This window comes from Felis catus, chromosome D1 (assembly GCF_018350175.1).
Source record: "Felis catus isolate Fca126 chromosome D1, F.catus_Fca126_mat1.0, whole genome shotgun sequence".
In the NCBI taxonomy this organism is placed as follows: Eukaryota; Metazoa; Chordata; class Mammalia; order Carnivora; family Felidae; genus Felis; species Felis catus.
The window spans coordinates 98,935,304-98,956,063 of NC_058377.1; the positions used below are offsets into that span (position 1 = coordinate 98,935,304).

At 45.4% G+C, this 20,760-nt stretch overlaps 2 protein-coding genes and 1 long non-coding RNA gene across 11 annotated transcripts in view; 1 reads left to right on the forward strand and 2 right to left on the reverse strand.

Moving 5' to 3' along the window:
• The window catches only part of LRP4 (LDL receptor related protein 4), a 50,093-nt gene extending 44,437 nt beyond the window's left edge, over positions 1-5,656 (reverse strand). The window contains exon 1 of the mRNA XM_023239813.2: positions 5,368-5,656. Within this exon, the coding sequence (XP_023095581.1) occupies positions 5,368-5,419 (52 nt within the window). The 5' untranslated portion in view covers positions 5,420-5,656. The remainder of the gene's footprint in view (positions 1-5,367) is intronic.
• Positions 5,657-6,038: 382 nt separating this feature from the next.
• Positions 6,039-15,151, reverse strand: LOC109492138. 6 transcript variants are annotated; one of them, XR_006586597.1, is made up of 5 exons: positions 14,988-15,146; positions 14,391-14,467; positions 13,957-14,031; positions 11,813-13,667; positions 6,039-7,181 (listed from the first exon to the last, which is right to left on the reverse strand). It is a non-coding gene; the product is annotated as an uncharacterized LOC109492138 (long non-coding RNA). The 6 variants fall into 6 exon arrangements; XR_006586600.1 differs by lacking the exon at positions 6,039-7,181 and having other exon boundaries at positions 11,609-13,469; positions 13,610-13,664; positions 14,988-15,151; XR_006586598.1 differs by lacking the exon at positions 6,039-7,181 and having other exon boundaries at positions 11,609-13,469; positions 13,610-13,667; positions 14,988-15,150.
• Positions 15,145-20,760, forward strand: part of CD1H11orf49 (chromosome D1 C11orf49 homolog) — a 202,927-nt gene continuing 197,311 nt past the window's right edge. For all 4 annotated transcript variants that reach the window (XM_003993221.5, XM_003993222.6, XM_006937252.4 and 1 more), the window contains exon 1: positions 15,145-15,277. In XM_003993221.5, the coding sequence (XP_003993270.2) occupies positions 15,232-15,277 (46 nt within the window). In that variant the 5' untranslated portion in view covers positions 15,145-15,231. The remainder of the gene's footprint in view (positions 15,278-20,760) is intronic.

Here is a 20,760-nt window from a genome sequence, read left to right on the forward strand (position 1 = left end):
TAAAAGGCCTGGTGTGTGGGAGGGTAGGGGGAGTGGAAAGAGGAAAAGGGACCTCCCCTTTCTTATTTGCTAGGCTTATGGATGTTATAACCTGGCATCTGTATCTGGTTTCCAGAAGGCTCTAGTCGACCCAACACAGAAACTATCTCTTGTCCTCATCCATACCCAAAAGGTGGTGGCAGTCGGGCTCCCAAGGCTGGGGCCAACTAAGGGAACATTTGGAAAGCTTTCTTTCTCCACCCCCGCCCTGCAGTCCTGGCAGGAAATGGAGCCGCTGAGCCTGGAGAGGCACAATTTCCAAGCTTTATTTCACGTGCTGATCAGGTGTCTCTCCCAGTATCCTACTCCTTACCTGCCCGACAGGACACAACACGACACCAAGACAGGGGGAGGGAGGGTCCCTCTCCTCCAAAAAGGCTCTGCCTAGAGCCCGGGAGCTTCCCGGCCCCAGAGAAACCTCTGGTGATAAATTATGCAGCAGCACCTTTGTGTCGCTGCCTCCCAGCCAGATGGGAGGTTTGCTCCCAGTCTTTTGTTTCCGGCTTTGCTCGGAGCTCAGATCCTTGGCTCCGCACAGAGGTGAGGGGGGGAACTCCTGTAGGCCAAGTCAGGGCTTGCAGCAAATCCCAGTGAGGCTTTCCCCAGCTGGGTCTCAGGCGGGGCCTTTCCCTGCCTCACTCCGACCCAAATGCGCAAGGGAATGAGTGTGAGGGACGCCTACAGTCCATCCACTCAGCGATGGGAATGCCTAAGTGCAGTGAAAGAACGAAGTCTGCTCGAAAGGGCGTAAGAGGTGCCCAAGGGCACCGAAGATGTTTCTTTCTTGCTAAATCAAAAATACAGAGCAGAAAATGGAGTCAAACGACTGCCAGGAAGGCCAGTGAATCAGCTCTTCGTAACGGCTGCTCTTGGTTACGGTCAACTTTCCGCAGCCCCCAAAAACATGACATCACTGGCACCAACTTAAAAGGAAGAAACAAAGAGACAACAGGGGTCAAACTTTGGGGTGGAGGAGCTGGGGGCTGGGGGCGACTCATGGGCTTGAGACCCACATCAATTATCCCTGCACACTGACAGGATTCCTGATTGAAGACGGTAGTCATGAAGGAAGGCGGCTCTGCAACAGCCCAGCCCCCAAATTGGGGCAATTACTACCTTATGAGCTCTGGGGCCTGACTCCTTTCCCAGGCCAGTGGGAGGGAGAGCTTGGAATTCTAAACTGTTCCAGCTACAAGAGACCTCAGCCAGCACCTCTCGCCCCAGGTCATGGCAACCTTAGAGTGAGGTGCCTGGCCACATCCCTGACCACAGAGCTTTTAACAAGGAAGCTCCCAGAGGAAAACCTCATCTCCTAGGACCTCTCCCAGGAGAACTAAGGTGGAGTGGGCTCCCTGGACTCATGATATAGCTTAACAGATCTCTTTTCTGGATGTGTGGACAGGAGGGAACTATGCTTAGGTTTCATTAGGTTTTCAAGGGGGGGGGGGTAGGGGGAAGAAGGAGCAAGATCTTTAAAAGAGAAAAGCAAAAAACCAGCTGAGATGAAGAGCTAAACTTCATTCCATTTCAGCACACGGCACTGTAGTTAGTGTAATGATTTACCTGTCTCCCATAGTCTAGATGGAAGAACCATCTCTAATCTACTTACGCAGACTTGCTAACAAACAGCTAACGTTTTATCCAAGCCTGTAGAACAGAGCAGTCTGTGCTGAGTGGTATGAATATACTATTATCTCATTTAATTTTTATAATAGTCTCACATGAAAATTTATTACTACTCCAGTTCTGCCCCCCCCCCCCCGCCCCATTTACAGGTAAGAACCCTGAAGTTCAGGGAGATTAAGTGTTTTGCACAGGGTCACCAAGAAGTGTCGAAGCCCAGATTTAAACCTAGGTGTGCCTGGTGCCTGTGCTTCTTCGTCACTGAACCATATATGTGGTGATTAAGAATAGTGCTTGGGAAATGTGTGTTTGCTGAATGAATGAACAAATGAATGAGTGCAGAACCCAGTTTAGGAGATGCTCCTGAGTGTATTTCAGAGAAAGAACCTGACCCTGTCAGCTCTAGGCTGGATGGAGAGTGGCAACTACAGACATTCATCAGAGCTATTTATAGGGCTAAACCTGGGCTCTGCCAGCCAACTAGTCAGCAGGAAATCTTTCCTGGGACACTGAATCCCACCACACTGAGAAGGGGAGAAGAGCTTCCGATGCTGAAGATGAGATGGTAATCCAGACACAGTCTGGGGCCCAGATGCTCCACACCTAGGCAACTGTGGCAAAACTTGTGGCTAGGATTCATCAAGGAAGTTAGAGATTGTGGCTGGAATAGGCTAACAGACCTAGTCACCAAGGGCATGGAACTGTGTCACAATTATGAGTTGTGCCCAATCATTCAAAAAGACAAGTCTTTTTCTTCACATAGTTCCCGAAATTCCCTATTCAAGAAGCCCCTCGTATTGCTCGTCTCTTCCAAGAAGAAGCAACATAGCCAATCCTTCCCACTTTTCTTCTTCTTAGGGATCAAGATTAGCAACCAGTAGAGTCAGCAAAGACCTATCAAATACCCTGTCCTCTGTGACCTTCTGTGTTCTTTGCTGGCCCAGACGATGGACACGCCCAACGTGTTCTGTATCAGACACAGCCAGGCTGGTTCCCTTGCACCTGTCATTCTTAATACCATGTGCCAGTCCCAAAGATGTCATCCGATATTCAACAGGGGACAGAAGAGGAAATCCAAAATCAGTGACAAGCCAAGCATCTTTCACAAGTCCAATGAGACGAGAGACAAGGTCAACCAAGCACCAGGACAACAGATAGATGGCAAGGAGACCAGTCTCAGCTCTCCTCCTTTGCACTCAATCTCAGAAAGAGTCTTCTATCTACCTAAGCCCCTGGGCAGAATTTTCAGTTTTTTGCTTACGTGAAAGAGACCTCCATAGCAAACATGGTTTCCAGTTTTCCAATGGTGGTAGACTGCCTGAGGCCTCACCTCAACCGTCAAGAGAAAGATACCCAGGGCTATCATCAGCAATCAAATTTCCTTCTAAAATCTATAAAGTTGGAGTGTCAACCCCAACCTGTTTAGCTCAGGCCAAAGACATAAGCTCTAGGAAAAGCCCACAGGACTCGCAGCATCCAAATAAGCGCCTTAAACCTTAGTGTCTTGAATCCACTCCTAGTTGTGGTCATTGACCTACTATAAAACACGGTCTTCTCCCTGAGCCCCTAAACACTGTGTTAGGGACTCTCTTGGTGATATTTCTGGTTGAGCAACTGCTCAGTCTCACTGATGAACCACGAATCTATCCTCTCTCTCCTACCTCCCCCCTTCACCTCCAAGGATGGTTAAGTGTTAGCCTAGGGGAAGTTTAGATCTTCATATCACTGAGTGTCCTTGTGCATGTGCACAGAAAGTCTCCCGCGCTCAGAAGTTTCTGTTAAATTTTTGTCCTTAAAAAGAACCCAAAAGAGTTATGAAGTACCCTCTCGGCCTTTTTCTGTTAAGCATTAAATACACTCAATTTTCTACCCCCATTGTCAGTGCAGATGTAGCATATGCAGTTTTGACAGCTCTGGAGCAATAAAATCCTCTTGGCCAGTCTCAGCCCAGAACCTTCCAGCTCCCCTTTCCCTAGGGCAGAAGGCGACAATCTCCTCTCTGGTTTTGTTGGTATCCGTTTTAGACTTTTTTTTTTTTTTTCCTTTTTTCCCAGTGCCTTGCCATTTCCCTTGATCTTTTTCAAAACTTCCTCCAGGGGGCCGAGAGGAAAGTTCCATCCCCTTCTCTCGCAGCCCGAAGGGGGAAACCCCCCAAAAAGCATAGCTGTCCCTTTAAGGGGCCCATGTGGTGGGAAGAGCAGCTACATTCCTACCCCAGTAGGGCCGCTGTCCCGACACGCCAAAGAGGCTACAAATAACCTTCTAGGAGAGAGCCCGGGAGGGGGAGAGCACAGCGCGAGCAGGAACGTGGCTCCGCCAGGCTACTACGCGGAGAGGAAGAGCCGAGAGCAGAGAGAAAGAGCTCAGTGGGCGTTAGAGAGGGCATGGAAAAAGTCGTTTAAAACCTACGGGTAGTTTAAATAACAGACACGAGAACTCTGTTTTGGATTTGGGGGGTAAACCAATCTTCAAAACGAGTGCCCAGGCATCTCCACGCCATGCCAGGGAAGTTCCGAAATCTGCACTGTTTCCACACGAGCTCCCGTACGTTAAAGAAAAGAATCGGTGCAAGCAAGGCCAGGGTCTAGAGACCCCTCCAATCCGAGCCCACCCCCTCATCCGGGCTGCGAGACTGAGAAGATTCGGATTCCGCCTCCCCCCCCCCCCCCCGGTTGAATAGGGTTGGGGTTCAAAGATCAAAGTTCTTTGATCTTTGGGCACAAACTAGAGGCAGCTGCTAAATCAAGGGGTACACCCATGGTGCTTCGGAGGCTGCGGAGAAACAGATTCCAGTGGAGCCCTAATCACACACAACAGTTGCGCACGGGCACCAAACAAGTTATTAATAAGGAGCAGATGAAGCAGCACTTCTGCTGCTATCCGTCCAGCTCCCCCGAGGGTCGCCGCGCGGACCCGGGGGCTGCCTTGTGATGTTCGGTGATACCCGCCCCCCCGCCCCACTACCCCGGCCAGGACGGACCTGCGGGAGCCTTCCAGCAGTTTCTTCCCCGTGTCCCTCCTCTGCCCCTTTTCCAGCCCGGCTTCCCCCCCCTCTCCCCCACCGGGAAGGATCCAGGGCAGGAAGCTGATTGGTCGCAGCCAGGAGAGGGAACCCAAAACACCACTAAGGGGAGATGCTGCGAGCAAGCAGTACCCGAAGACCCTCGGTGGGAGCAAGGTCTAGAGTCCGAGGAACTGTTCTCCGAACAGAGAGGACTCCCCAGAGCCTAAGCATTCCACTGGAGCCCCGCTCCGCAATCCGCCCGAGACCCCCGGCCCCTGCAAGGAGGGATTTTTGCAATTTATGGTTTAGCAACCATCCTTCCCCGCCTCCCTTTCTTCGCACACATTCATTCGCACCAAGGACCCAGAGACCGTGTCTTAACCTGAAAGGGAAGCAGCCCCCAGCTCTTCAAACAGCGGCGAGGGAAGACGGCGGTTGCCTCGGATCTTCCCTGAGCCCGGCCCAGATCCGAGCCGGGGAGTTCCTCCACGGCCGACCCTCTCCCGCTGGAAGGGCTGGGAGAGCTCCTGCTTCCCTCCCCGGGAAGCACGCTCAGGGTTACTGCGTGGAGTGAGGGCGCGGGGTCTGAGGCCCCAGCCCGCGCGCCGCCCCGCTCTCGGGAGGTGAGTCCTGCAGCGGCCGGACCCACGGACAAACTTTCCCGGCGGGCCGGGCGGCGCGGGCTCCGCGGCGCCGCTTACCGTGTGCGCAGAGCAGGGCGCCAAGCAGCAGCGCGCCCCACGGCCGCCTCATGGTGCCGCGGCCGCCGCCGGCGCTCCCTGCCGGCCGGGGGTCCCGCCGGCTCCCGCGGGACCGCGCGGAGGAGGGAGTCGGCGCAGGGTCCCGAAGGGAAAGCGTCCCGGTCCGCGGCGGCGGGCGCGCCCCGCAAGTCGCCCTCCGGCCGCTGCTGCCTCCAGTGCTGCCGGAGCCGAAGCCGCCCCGCCAGGGGACCGGGAGGGGGTGTCCCGGGCCTGGCCGCCCCGCCCCCCGCGCCGCAGCCCCCGCCACAGCCACCGCGCCTGGTCCCGCCCCCAGCGCCGGGCCGGCCCCTTCCCGCCCTCGGCCCCCGTCCCCCCCCCCCCCACCGCTCCACCGCCCCCCCCCCCCCAGATTCCCCGGGCCCCCACCCGCTAGCGCCTCCTGCGCTGGCCTCGCTCCTCTTCTGGCCGCCCCCACATTCCTAGTCCTCGAGAGAGCCCCCCTCCGTGTCCCCATTACTACTGCTCAAATGTCCCTAATTAAAAAAAAAAACTATCCCAGCGGCAACTCTCGATCCCTCTCACTCTACTCTGTGCCAGAGAGGAGCACCCGGGCTGACCCAAGTCTCCTGGACGTGACCCCTGCCCCCCTACCAGCCCCAAGCCCAGACTTTATTGATGTCTCAGAATACGCAAGGCTTGCTAATGCATAATCCTCCAGGTCTTTATTAACATCAAACAAGGGACATCAGGGGGCCTGGAGTGCTGTATCTTAACTAGCATTCTCACTGTCAAAATTCCTTTTCTGAGATTTTCTTCTTGCTCCACCCCCACCCCGGTCTAGGCAGCGTTGTGCTAGGGCTAAATAATTCCACGACTCCCCCTTTTCATTTACTCATTTCCTGAGGTGGTTGTCTGGGTCCTGTCGCCCCAGCTCAGACGTCCAGAATTGGCCTAGACATAGTTCCTCCTCGCTGTCTTTGTAAATCAGCGGTGTTAGCCTCTTCACCTTCTTTGACTTTCTGATCCTGGCAAGGAAGGAAGGGGGTAAGGAAGTAAGTCTTTACTTGTAGTTGCACTTTCACAAAGACCTCAGCCTCCTCCAGGCTTCTGTCTGTAGGGCTTTCCAGCTGTATTTAACTTTTGGGTTATTATAGAAAGTTATAAACGCTCTTGTCTTAGCTTCAGGCTCTATCCTCTCCCCAGAGCAGGTTAATAACATGGGTTAGTTTTGTTTCTTGGTTGAATCTCCTCTTGTTACTTTTGTCCAAGCCCCTAACTTCCTTGGGGTCCTGTATATCAATTCTCCCTCCAAGCTGATATGTCAACATTTCCTGGCTTTGGATCTTCTGCGATCTCATTAAACCACTTTCCTCTTACTAGTAAATAGAATCAGGAAGCCCCAAATGCCCAATGTTAGCTGAGGGGAAAGTAATTTGGTATAGTGCAAAAGTGGCTATTACGAGATTGCTCCAATGTAAGTTTGACATTTCATCCTTGCTTGTTTTCAACTTTTCAAAGGATTTCACTTCAAATTATCATCCTTTACCAAAGCTAACGTTAACTTTGCAACAGCAACAGCAACAAAAAGTAAAGTGTTAAGTCCTTTCGCCAGTACTTCTGTATACTGTTCTGCCTGAAATTTTTACACAGATGAAATGTGGTTGAACTAGCATCACCATGGTAACTAATATTGAGGCATTTTCTCTGTGTGTAGTTCTTCGTGCTGACTGAAGGCGGCAGTCGAGTCAGGTCAGGTTTCTGTGATCTTCCTGCTGGGAAAGACAGTCCACCTTTATGACCTATGGCACCTCAGCCTAAAATCCAAGGAGAGAAAAGGTGAAAAGTAGAGCCTGATTTTCAGCACACATTCCCCCACCCTCACAATGTTTGTGATGCGACCTTGGTTTGTCTCAGGGTTTCAATCTATGCTGTTTATATGCTTTTCGACCTGTTGAGAAAGATCTTATGATTCTGGAGACCATATTTTTTTTCCACAGGAAAACTAAGGACATGTGGTATAATGAATACATTTGTCCCAAAAAATCCAGGACAGGCAGTCACCATACTTTCAATGTCAGGGGATTAAGAATTTATAAACATCTGTACGCGAAGGATAGGTTTCTTTCCAGAAGGCATGATTTATGTTGTTTTTCTGGGATTGAGGAGGAAGGGGGAGGCTGGCTGTCCCTGTCTGACTCAGGCTCAAGAGACTGAATTTTGTGTGTGCATCCCAAGTCCCCCTCCTCCATGGTTCAGTGTGGTTCTGGTGCACAGAGCCATCCCTGGCTGCTGTGAGTCACTGGGAATATCAATGGGTAGAAACGAATGAACTTCGTGCATAGTCCCTGCCTGGGTCACCCCCTAGAGTGAGTTAAGTCTTGGCTGTCAGAAACTGCTCCTATGCCAGGAGTGCTAAGCTATATTTATTTTTACCAGGCCTCTCAGACTTTCTTGTTTGGAGTGAGAGATCCTGAAAAGGATGCCAGAATGGGTTGCTTGTCTCCTTTTTATTGTCCTTTGGGACATGCCCCTAGCAAAGTTGTAGGGGACTGCCAATTCCAGAGGGGTCTCAGAGGCGTTAGTTTCCTCAGAAACACCACCTTCTTCCTTCATCCTTCCAGGACACACCAGGGAATGAATTTCCAAAATCAGAATATTGCCCTGAACTAGACCATCACTAATGGCCTTTACAAAGAAAACACAGGGAGTGCTACAGAAACCAGACAGAAATGGGCACTATTTTGATCCAACTGGGTTGGTAGAATTCTCTTATAACCTAGGCATCGCTCAACAACCTGCATTTCTAGACATAATTCATCTGAAAGAGTAACAGGCCTGAAGTTTTACACTTGAAAACAGTTGTTCTCAATCAGGAGTGATTTTCCAGCCACGGGGCGATCCCAGGAGACACTTTGGGGCGTGAGTGCCACTGGCAAATACTGGGTAGGCTCCAAGGATGCTGCTAAACATCCTCCAATGATCACGACATCCCTCCCCACAAAGAATTATATGACAAAGAATTATCCAGCCCCAAATTTTAATATTGCTGATGTTGAAAGACCCTGCTTTGAAAGATTAAGAACACGAGTGTGCAACGAACTTCTCCATCTCTTCTCCAGAATCACCTTTTTGTCAAGGCAGTGTGAATGGAGGGAGAGGGTTCTTAAAACTGTAGAAGGAAAAACAAAACAAAAGCACAGCTAAAGGGGCTTAAGGGGTCCTACACCTGCTTCTTCTGCCTGGGGAGGCTTATTTCCGGTATTTGCTCACTTAGTAAGTTTTTATTAAGGGCATATTATGTTCCAGGCAATGTAGAGGCAGTGGTAAATAGATACATGGGGTCCCTAGAACTTACAGACTGATGGCTGGCATTGGGAGGGGACACAATGCAGAGGCATTGAAAGAATGATCCCACAAATGACTTTAAAGCTGTAAGTGATAAGGACATTCAAGGACCAGTACTGAGTTCTATGATAGGAGAGACTTGATTTAGAATTGGGGATGCAAGGAACGCCTGTTAGAGGCCCTGACACTTAAGCTGAATAAGAGTCTTCAGGCTGGGAGTGGATGGGGTGGGGAGAGCTTTGTTATAGGCAGAAGGAGCAGCATTTGCAAAGGCCCTGAGCCAGGAAAGAGTCCCGAGTATTTATGAGAAAGTATCATTAACTTTTAGCAATGGGTGCTTTTATCTAAGTCCAGGGGGCTACTACTGGAGAAAGGGAGAAAAAATGAAAGTATAAGGAAAGGGTCTGATTGGCATTTCTGTGCTTTCTTTAATCACAAACCTTCACGCCACCATTTCTGGCGCCAGTACTTTTCATGATCTAGCTCAGTGGTGGTACTCACATCAGGGGCTGGGGGACAATGGCTGATTCAGTTCCCTGGCCTAACATGGGGCCCACCCTGAAAAGTGAGACATTCTAAGCACATTTTTTTTTTTTATCTCCTGAAAGCTTGATATTCACGTATTTGGCATATATAAGTAGACCCTTTGCAGCAAATACTTCTGCCCGTCTTGTTTATTTCAGCAGCAAAGATAAATTTAGAATAGTGGATACACAGATGGATCAATGAATAAAAACTCATTTAATTAACAAACATATATCAAGCATCTATGCAAATGGCCTCTCCGTTTTCACTTGCCCTTTATAATTCATTCTCTACATTACAGAAACCAGAGTGACTTCTTAAAAAAACATGAATCAGGTAATGTCATTACTGGGCTTAAAACCTTCTGATGGTTTCCTATTGCACTTGGAATAATATCCATACTTCTCATGTGGCTTTCAAGGTCCTTCATGATCTGGCTTCTGCCTCCTACTTTGACCACTTCTCCCCTTATTCATTTTGCTTTAGTCACACTGGCTTTCCTTCAGCTCTGCAACATGCTATCATTTCTTCGAGTTTTTGCATGAGCTACCTCCTCTACTGTTTCCCCAGGCCCTCCCAGGGCAGATCTCAGCACAGCATCCCAGCCTCAGAGAAACCTCATCTTATCACCCTAAAGTTGCCTTGTTCTCCCTCCCTGCCTTTACCCTATTTTATTTAGGAGGTTAGATAAGGTTTCCCGAGGTGATGGCATTGGCCTTTGTCTTCTAGGATGTACAAAAGTTTACTAGGCAGAAAATGTGGGAGAGGTACATTCTAGGTAGAAAGAAAAACTTATACCAAAGCAAGGGAGTGGGAAAGAGCCAGTATGCTTGGGAAGAGTGAGTAGGAAAGTATGGCTGGAGTATTACATATGTAGCGAAGAGTAAATGGTAAGGTGGCTGGAAAAATAGGTTGGGACCAGACTGTGAAGGGATATATATTGTCTGCACGTTTAGGAATTTGCTCCATCCTAGTCATGGTGAGTCAGCAACTTATTTATTTATTTATTTTTAGTTTTGTTTATTTTTGAGAGAAAGAGAGAGCGCGTGCGCCTGTGCAAGTGGGGGAGGGGCAGAGAGAGAGGGGGACAGAGGATCCAAAGTGGGATCTGCACTCACAGCAGAGCCTGATACAGGGGCTCAAACTCATGAAAACTGAACTGTGAGAGCCTGAACTGTGAGATCATGACCTGAGCTGAGTTTGGACATTTAACTGAGTGAACCGCCCGGGCACCCAGCAACGCTTTTAAAGTATCGAAGTAACTTGGTCAGATTTGAGTTTTAGAACAATAAACTCTTGTAACAATCTAGGGATGAATTGGAGGAAAAATAAATGCAGAGACTGTAGCTTTTTGTCCTAAGATTCTAAAGTTTGGGAACTTACAATTCATATCCTAAGTTTATTTAGTTATTCCTAGTATATTCCCTCTCATCCTGAATGAATTCTCTTAGCTTGTCCACATGCGGCATTGTTCAATATGCCTTTTGTTTGCTGTTTTTTTGTTTTGTTTTGTTTTCTGGGCATTTCTTAACATGCAGTGATCTCTCACACACAATATTTAGGTATATGAAGGATATGCCAATGCTCTGTTTGCTTTTTAAAAAATTTTTAATGTTTATTTTTTGAGAGACAGAGCATGAGAAGGGGTTGGGCAGAGAGAGAGGGAGACACAGAATCCAAAGCAGGCTCCAGGCTCTGGGCTGTCAGCACAGAGCCTGATGTGGGGCTCGAACTCATGACTGGAGCCGGAGTCGGATGCTTAACTGACTGAGCCACCCAGGCGCCTCAGTTTGATTTTTTTTTTTAAGTTTACTTATTTATTTTGAGAGAAAGAGAGCTATCAGGGGAAGGGCAGAGAAAGAGAGGAGAGGAAGAGAGAATCCCAAACAGGCGCTGTTAGCACGGAGCCCGAAGACTGGCTCAAACTCACAAACTGAGATCATGACCTTAGCCAAAATCAAGAGTTGGTTGATTAATGAGCTACCCAGGTGCCCCTGTTTGATTTTTTAAAAGTTTATTTATTTAAGTAATCTCTACACCCAACCTGGGGTTCAAACTCACAGCCCTGAGATCACTGCACTCTTCTAACTGAGCCAGCTAGGTGCCCCTCTATTTGATTTTTAATGCCCTTCTCAACAACGCCTTGCATTTTGCTGGCCTTTTTGTTTAATGAATTTATTTCATGAATTGATTCCTATGAGGAAACCATAAATCCTATGGATTGGATAGATTTAATTTTCTAGGCTTTTAATCTGGGGGGGGGGGGAGTCTACTTAACAGGTATTTATTCTGTCAGGCACTATGCATGTCCTAGAAACTTAAAAATGAGTGAACATTGTCTCTTGCCTTCAAGGAACTCACAATCTAGTAGGACAGTTCAAAGAATTTTTTTAATGACATAAATGCTTACCAAGTGCATACTCGAGGACAGAGGAAGGCACAGCTAAGTTTTGTGAGCTACTAAGAAAGATCAGAAAATCTCTTTCCCTTTCAAACTGTATGAAAGTATAATTCCCAACTCTTTTTACAGCATTTGAAAATATAATATAACAAGAAGGTTCAAGTCTGTAATCACCTTTGAGCTCCGGTTCAATTTAAGCCATGTCCTCATAACCGCTTGCTTGTAATGCATTAGTTATTTTTAACTAAGAGTTTGTGAATGTTTCTTTTTCTTTTCTCTGCAAATTCTCCCAAATCTCTGGGTTGTTGACCTGTAGCAGTTCAAAATGACTTGTCTGTAAATAGCATTTTTTAATTTGAACATGTTAATCCCATACAGTGGCATCACAGTTTCTGCTTTGCTTTTACGGAAGATAAGTCTTTTAAGAAGAGCTCAGCATGAATTTCATGACCTGCATTTCCTAGTAGCTACTTTGCCTTTAGCATCTTTTCTGCTTGATGAGTCGATAAAAGCTTGTCCTAGTTTCTTGAACCTATTTTGTAGCAATAATTCAGCCTGCATTTTTTCTTTCCTTATTGTTTCCTTGAAGTTTAAAACTATTTAGTACATTCATGTTTGCTTTTCTGAAGTTCTCAATTTAAGGGAGAAATTTCTTCCGTGTCAGTCTCGTCATAGGTCCTCTGCAGAGCCAGAGATGTCTATTAATTTTCTCCTTATAATTAGGAATTATAATCTGATAAACTAATGTCTCCACATATCATCTCTTGTAGGTGTTTTTCTGATTGCTTTGACCTTGATGTTTCTGTTCCTTATGCTGTAGGAATGACTTTAACATCTGGTACCTTCCCTATGCTTTGATCAATTTCATATCGCTTGCTTACACTCAGGATTGCGGAGTTGTCTTCTGAGTTGGTTGCTTACCGGGATGATTATTTGTTTAGGTAACCTTTTCAGAAGTATGTTATGATAATTTAAGAATCTGAAAACCCATCCAAATTGAAAGTTGACATTTTTTTTCTTTCCTTAACATTCAACAAGGTCACAGAATTACATCTGCTTTTAACAAGTCTTGCGTATTTCCACTCTTCTTAAGACCCATGTTGTGTTTATTTCACTAAAAAATGTCCTCTGCTACTGAAGTGTGGCCAAAATCTGTTATCATGTACTCTATGGTAGAAGAGAAGTCTAAAAGTAGCTGTTCCTTCTTGGGAAAAACAAATACTATCTGGAAGGTCATCACTTCTGCTTTAAAAATATTTTGAAGATTTTCAAGTCATTTATTGTTTGTTTTCAAGTTATAATACATACCTATTATAGAAAATTTTGAGAATATATAAAAGTATAAAGAAGAAAAATAAAACAGTCAGTAATTCCAACACCAGTAAGGCTACCTGTTATTTCTGTGCAACCTCAAATTTTCTTGAAGCCTTAGTCTAGCAACCTCCTACCCTTTTCTTCCTCAATAGACTGTTCAAGACATTAAGAGTAGAAGACTGACTTTAAATATAAGGGTCCTTAGGATTTTTATGGAAGGGATGGAGCTGTAGGAAAAAGCTACTAATTGCTCCAGAGATGACATCTTGTTCTTATTTAGCTTTCTTTGAGTCATTAACAGTCGGGCGCCACTGGTGCTGAAACTTATCATTATTATAACCGCAAATGGGTTAATGCCCAAACAAAGCTATATTCTTGGGGCTGGTTCCCAGCTCCACCACACAGATCCCAACAGCAGCACCCTCCAAGTCCCAGGATAATGCTCCACAAATAAGAGGATGTCAAATGTTCAGCCTGGACTTGAAATTCTCTTCTTTTATCTGGGAGCTTCCAGTTACTGGCAGGGCAGAGCAAAAGGAAAAATAAATAAATAAAAAACCAAGCCAACAAACCCTAAAAAAAGAGGCTGTGTGGTTTAGTGGTCAGACCACTAGCCTGGAGGTTGGGATAGCTGTGATCCAGTTCTAGCTCTCTCACCGATTGGCTGGATGATGCTAGATAAGTCATTTTCCTGCCATGTTCCTCAGTTTCTCTGCTAAAAAAAAGGGAGAAGTACCTTAGGAAGTTTTTATGAGGACAAATGAATGATCTGCAAATAGCTTCGGGTTGCTTGGAAATAAAATTGTAAACCTTAATAATTACTATCCTATTACTTTATTAATAGCATAGTAATAAGTCACAGGTGTGAAAGTTATGAAACTTCTATACCCTCAAGCTGCACTGGGGGGGGGGAGGGGCAAGAGGCAAGCATCGAGGAAGAAAGCAAATATTTTTATCAAATTTGCAGGACCTGACATTAAATACCAAATTAGTAAATTCATTACCTCGAGATCATAAATGCAGGTCCTAGTTTGGCTCTGATCCTTACCACATCCAAACTCAGAGTGACTCACAGGAGCCTAGAAATAAGACACATATACAATTTTAAGGGAAAGGGAGAATTAGGAGGTTTGAAGCTCCTGCTGGAGAAGGCTAAGAATAGACCGCGGACACAAAGAGAAGAAGGTCCTCTTTCCCTTTCCTCCCAGTGTAGGTGGTCCACTGGCTTCATGGATATTCCTCCCATAGCATGATTTTTCTTTCTTCTTTCCTACCTGCCTTCCATATCTTTTTCTTCCTTCTTTCATTCACTTCTTTCTCATTCTTTTTTTTTTTTTTTTCACAAAAATCTCACATTGTGGGAACTAACTTAAAAAGTGAGGATACAGTGGCTTTTCCTACCAGGTTTCAACTGTGACAGGAACCACAGACCACTAACCTGTTGCTGGAGTGGAGAGGAGCAAAAAGAAACATCTGGATATCTGGGACGTTCAACACCAATGAATGCTTTCCTTTCTTAAAAGAGAAGTCATCAATTAGGCATATAAAGGGGGGAAAAATCTGGTAGTGTCCTTGTTTGTGCACCCCATCCCCTCAAGAAGTGAAATGTCTTGGTAGGAAAAAAGAAAGACACTTGGGAAGGGTATCAAATAGTAAGGGATAGGAGTAGAAATTGGGACTAAAGATAAATAGGATTTTGAGAGGAAATATTAATGAACTAGAGGATTTAATAAGCACCTTCTGCGTGTCCAGCCTGGACATAGGCTGAAAAGACACATTCCTGACCTCAAGGGGCAGCCAAAATATACGCCTGTGAAAGCACTTGGTAGCAATTTAAGGCAGCAAATAATAAAGAGATAAACATAGGTCATGGGGCATTAAGTGTTTATGGGAATTTAGGGGTGGGAGCTATTACTGCAAGTTAGGATAACAGCTGTATAAAGCAGAAATAGCAGTTATGAAATTCAGAAATCGCGGAGGGCTGGCAATAATTTTTCGACACCGGGAAATGTGACAGATTCAAGGGAATCTCCACCTCAAATTCCTCTAAAACCAGCTCCTCAAGAATGGGAGTCCTAAGAAAACTCGACCGCCGTGAAGCGGCTGCTCCCGGAACCGGTGTGGCCAGCTTGGGGTTGCGATACGGAGACTGTTGGCGAGACACCCTTTCCACCTCCCGCCTCCTCCCGCCGCGTGGTTGCCATGGCAACGGAGAGAGCCGGCGACCTGGGTTCCGGAAGCCGGAGAGCTAGAGCTTTGGAAGCTACCGTGGTCAAAGGATGCTGAGTCCAGAGCGCCTAGCCCTACCGGACTACGAGTATCTGGGTAGGAGCTTCCTTCAGCTTCGCAGAAGGAAAGAAGTGCAGACAATTAGGCCAGGGTCGGGGGAGGAGGCGGGGCGGGGCCTGAGTGGGGCCCGGGCCGGGTGGAGTAGGGAGGGGCCGGGAGGGGGCGCGTTCCAGGGCCTGGACTTGCGGGGAAAACAGCATCTGGGGGTCAAAGCATGTCTGAAGTGTCCGGGGCTCAGGCGGTGTGGATGGTGTTCAAAGGCGGATAGGTTGGAGTTGAGAATTTGGGGGCCCTTTGGGGATATTATAGATAATGCCGGTGGTGCAGTAACCTTGGAACCTGAAGTGGCAAATCAGTCATTCTGTGAACAATCATTTTACCGTTACAGCCGCCACTGGCATTCTTGAGCATTTCTTTTACGTTAGGCACTGTGCTAATCAAGCATTTCACATGCATTTTTACTTAATCTTCACAACAGCCCTAGGAGGAAATACGGTGTTTTTCTTCCATTTTGCAGACGGAGAAACTGAGGCTGAAGAGGTAGCTTGGATAAGTAAGGCCACACAGTTAGAAAATGGTAGAGCTAGAATCAGAGCCTCATTTGCCCACTCCAGAGCTTGAGCTCTTGACCGCTAAGGCAGTAGCTGTAGTACTTTATGGAGCACCTTCGATGTGTGAGGCCTTTGCTGGATGAAAAGAGGATGTGTATATGTTTGCGTACATGTATGTGTCTATATACGCTTCTGCTTAAAAATGATAGGCTTTATTTTTTAGGGCAGTTCTAAGTTTACATAAAATTAAGTAGATACACAGAGCGGTTCCCATATACTCTCTCCCCCTGACTCGGTTTCCCCTACTATTAATATCTGACATTAGTGGAGTACATTTGTTATAATTGATGAACCTAACCAAAGTCCATGCTTTACATTAGGGCTCATTCTTTGTGTTGTATAGTTTTGCGGGTTTTGACTAATGTATGTCACGTATCTGATGTTACGGTATGGTGCAGAGTAGTTTCACTGCCCTCAGCATCCTCTGTGCTCTACCTATTCATCCTTTCTCCTGCCCACCCCCCCCCCCCAACCCATGGCCTCCACTGATGTTATTTTACTATCTCTGAAGCTTTACAGAATGTCATATAGTTGGAGTCCTATAGTATGCAACCTTTTCAGATTGGCTTCTTTCACTTGGCAGTATGCATTTCAGGCCCTCTATGTCTTTTCCTGGCTCAATAGCTCATTTCTTTTTTATCACTGAATAATAGTCATATAGATGTATTATAAAAATTTTTAAATTAAAAACGTTCTGGTTTAAAATTCTAAATTGGTAATACGGAAATTGGGTTAAAAATATAAAGAAGTTTATGGTGAAGTCTCCTCCCACCTCCCTTCCCCTAATGCCAATTTTCCTCCACCTTTAGCACCATAGCAGTAACCACTATTACGGGCTTCCTACGTATCCTTCTAGATTAGTTTATTATGTACCTAAGGGAGAATATAGTGCCTACTTTTTTTTTTCATTTAATAGATCTTAGAGTAAGATGTCGGTCTTAGCTTCCTTCTTTTTAAGAAATTTTTTTAGTGTTTATTTATTTTTGAGAGACAGAGAGACAGAGCACAAGAAGGGGAGGGGCAGAGAGAGAGGGGGACACAGAATCCAAAGCAGGCTCCAAGTTCTAAGCTGTCAGCACAGAGCCTGATGTGGGGCTTGAACTCATGAACTGTGAGATCATGACCTGAGCTGAAGTCCGGCACTTAACTGACTGAGCCACCCAGGTGCCCCAAAAGCTTCCTTCTTAAAAAAAATTTTTTTTGAGGGTGCCTGAGTGGCTCAGTCAGTTAAGCGTCTGACTTCACTCAGGTCATGATCTCGGTCTGTGAGTTAGAGCCCCATATCAGGCTCTGTGCTGACAGCTCAGAGCCTAGGGTCTGCTTTGGATTCTGTCTCTCCCCCACTCATGCTCTGTCTCTGTCTTTCGAAAATGAATAAACATTAAAAATTTTTTTAAATTAAATTTTTTTAGCTACATAGTAATTTAAATAATTTAACCAATTCTCTGTTGGTAGACAAGTTATTTTTAGCCTTTTGCTATCACTAAAAATACTCCACTGAATAACCTGCAATTTTGCTCCTTTACTAGTATATCCGCAAGGATAAATTCCACAAAGTAGAATTGGTGGATCAGAGGCATATACATTTTATCTTATTTTTTATTTATTTTGGGGGGGGGGTATATGCATTTTACATATTGATAGATAGTACCAAATTGCCCTTCATAGAGGCTGTCAGCAATATAAGAATGCCTGTTTTCCCATGGTCTTTCCAACAAAATGTATAAAATTTTTGAACGTCTTCAACCTGTTAAGTGGCAAATAGTCCCAGGGTGGATTTAGTGTGCATTTATTTTATGCAATTGAGCATCTTTCTGTCAAGTTTATCTTTGGTTCTTGAAAGGTATATGGTATATATAGAGAGAAGTGTATAGATATGTGTATATACATATGTATATGTATGTATATATGGAGAGAGAGAGAAAAAGGTTACTTGACCACATCCATTAATTAGTCAAAAGGGCATAGTTTTTTTTTTTTTAGTTTTTATTTTATTTAAAAAAAATTTTTTTTTAACATTTTATTTATCTTTGAGACAGAGAGAGACAGAGCATGAACGGGGGGAGGGGCAGAGAGAGAGGGAGACACAGAATCGGAAGCAGGCTCCAGGCTCTGAGCCATCAGCCCAGAGCCCGACGCGGGGCTCGAACTCACGGACCGCGAGATCGTGACCCCAGCCGAAGTCGGACGTTTAACCGACTAAGCCACCCAGGCGCCCCAAAAGGACATAGTTTTATCACAGATAACTTTGTATCCAATGAATAATAATATCAGTGTCTAGCAATGCCTAGACTTTTGCAAAGGATTTTATGTATTTTTATCTTATTTATCCAGTATTCAATGAATCTATAAAATATTTGAAAAGCCTGGTCCATTGTTCAGTCCTTTAGATGTTTGCTGTTTAAATGATATACCTCAAAGGCTTAGCATATTTTAAATATAGTGCTTTAGTGAATAGAAGTTGGTGATCCCTCCATAGTGACTTTTTCAGGAAGACTAATTCAGTGGCAAGTGGCAGTGCTGATAATGAATCTACAAACAGAATCAAAGTCCCAAGTTGATTAAAAAAAGTTTCACTCTCCACCTGTCCACCTAATGTTTGAACCCTGAGCAAGTGCTTCTTCAGGCTCTGTTGCATAATCAAGTGTCTTAACTCCCTGTCCCATTCAGCATCTGGACATTCATACTGCCCTAAACAGAGTCATACTCCTCACTGGCCTCCTCATGATTCATCAAACCCTACAACTGTGCTGAAATGCGTTTGTTTTTAGTTGAGAACAACCTCTATCCATTATAGTTTGCTCTATTTTACGTATAGGCTGTTTTGAAGTATTCACCCTCAATTTAATGACCATTGAAAACCACTCTCTCTTTTTTGAATGTTTATTTTGAGACGGAGAGAAGGAGCACGATCATGCAAGCGTGTGAGCGGGGGAGGGGAAGAGAGAGAGAAGGAGAGAGAAAATCCCAAGTAGGCTGTGTGCTCCCAGCGAACGGAGCCTGAAGTAGGGCTCCATCTCATGAGATCTTATGGTTGGTGATGACCTAAGCTGAAATCAAGAGTCAGACACGTCACTGACTGAACTACCGAGGCGCTCTGAAAACATTCTTCATAGATTAATAAAATATTTCCTGGCTTAAAAAATTTAAATACCTGTAGAGAGTTTTATCTTTTTGGTTTCTTTCTTTCTTTCTTTTTTTTTTTTTTCTTATAAAGTCACTTACGTGTATAGGCCTAGAGAAAATACATACAGAGAAAAGAAAATTGCAAGGACAGGAAAACTCTAGGCATTCAGTGAAACAGAAAAGCCAAAGCTGAGCACCCCTTGGTACATGTGTTGGGAGATCTCTTTTTAGTGTTACGATAGAAATTACAGTGATGTCTATTCAGTGAGTATCTGTAGATTTCCCTTTCTGTCTGCTAACCAGGCCTTATATTTGCCTTTTTGACTATTAGTGAAGAAAACAATCTTTCATCAGTTGGGTAAACTGATCCATTCCCTGCTGACTTTGTGGATTAGGAACCTGTAATCATGGTCTGGAATGGCTCAGCATCTTAAGATCATCATTACAGAAGCAACTCAATGATGTTCATGCCTGCAGTCATCAGAATGTAATGACAGAAGTTGTGTTAATGCCGAGGGCTGAATAGAAGAGAGTCTGGTAAGGAGATGAAATAAGGATAGAACCCTTGAAAGATTTCCAGCCTTATGAAATCTACTTATTGGAAGCTTCTGCCAGAGGCTGAGGTGTGTCTGTGTATCTGGTTGGGTGTGGAGAACTCTCTAGAGCCGAAGGGCAGCCTGTTCTGGTCCCAGGTTTGCAAAACACACCACCTACGTGCTGACCTGAGTATAAGCATGAGGGTGTGAAGTTTCTTTTTTACTTCACCTAATTTGGTGAGGTGCCTGCTTTCACTCATGCTCCAAGTTGCCTCTTCAGTTTCCATGGAAACTGCTTACTCTCACTAAGTTTGGTATTAGGTTGGCATAATAGATAATTCTAGGAAACCAGAGATGATCTCTTTCCTTTGGAGGCTCTACTTTTAGAGGAATCACAGTAAGTTGGATAGTTTTTTTAAGTTACGGTTTTTAAGCACTTTGTACGTACTTAGCACCGTGCCTTATCTCACTTATTCTTCACAACCACGACACAAAGTGGGTATTGTTCGTCCCATTTGGTAGTTGTTGTGGTTTTTTTTTTTTTTTACATTTTTAAAAAATGTTTGTTTATTTTTGAGAGAGAGCGCAGCAGGGGGGTGGGCAGAGAGAGAGGGACAGAGGCTCTGAAGCAGGCTCTGTGTTGACAGCAAGAGCCTGATGTGGAGCTCGAACTCACAAACCAAGACATCATGATCTGACCCACAGTCGGACGTTTAACCAACTGAGCCACCTGGGTGCCCCTATTTGGTAGTGATTAATATCATCTCATTTTACAAATGAGGAAACTGAAGCTTAGAAAGGCTCATTCATTTGTACAAAGTCATATAGGTGATGATGCATAGCAAAGCCAGGGCTCAAACCCACGTTTGTCGATTCCTTAGCCTTTTTTTTCCCTTCTCCACCAACAAGATACAAATAAACAAACCAAAACATTTACTTGCCTGCAAAGGGCAGTGATCTTTGTTTCTCTGTTAAGAATGGAGCTCTTAAATAGTTCATTAGTGGGGCGTCTGGGTGGCTCAGTCGGTTGAGCGTCCGACTTCAGCTCAGGTCATGATCTCACAGTCTGTGAGTTCGAGCCCCATGTCGGGCTCTGTGCTGACAGCTCGGAGCCTGGAGCCTGCTTCAGATTCTGTGTCTCCCTCTCTCTCTGCCCCTCCCCCGCTCATGCTCGCTCGCTCTCTCTCTCTCTCTCTCTCTCTCTGTCAAAAATAAATAAACATTAAAAAAAAAAAGTTCATTAGTT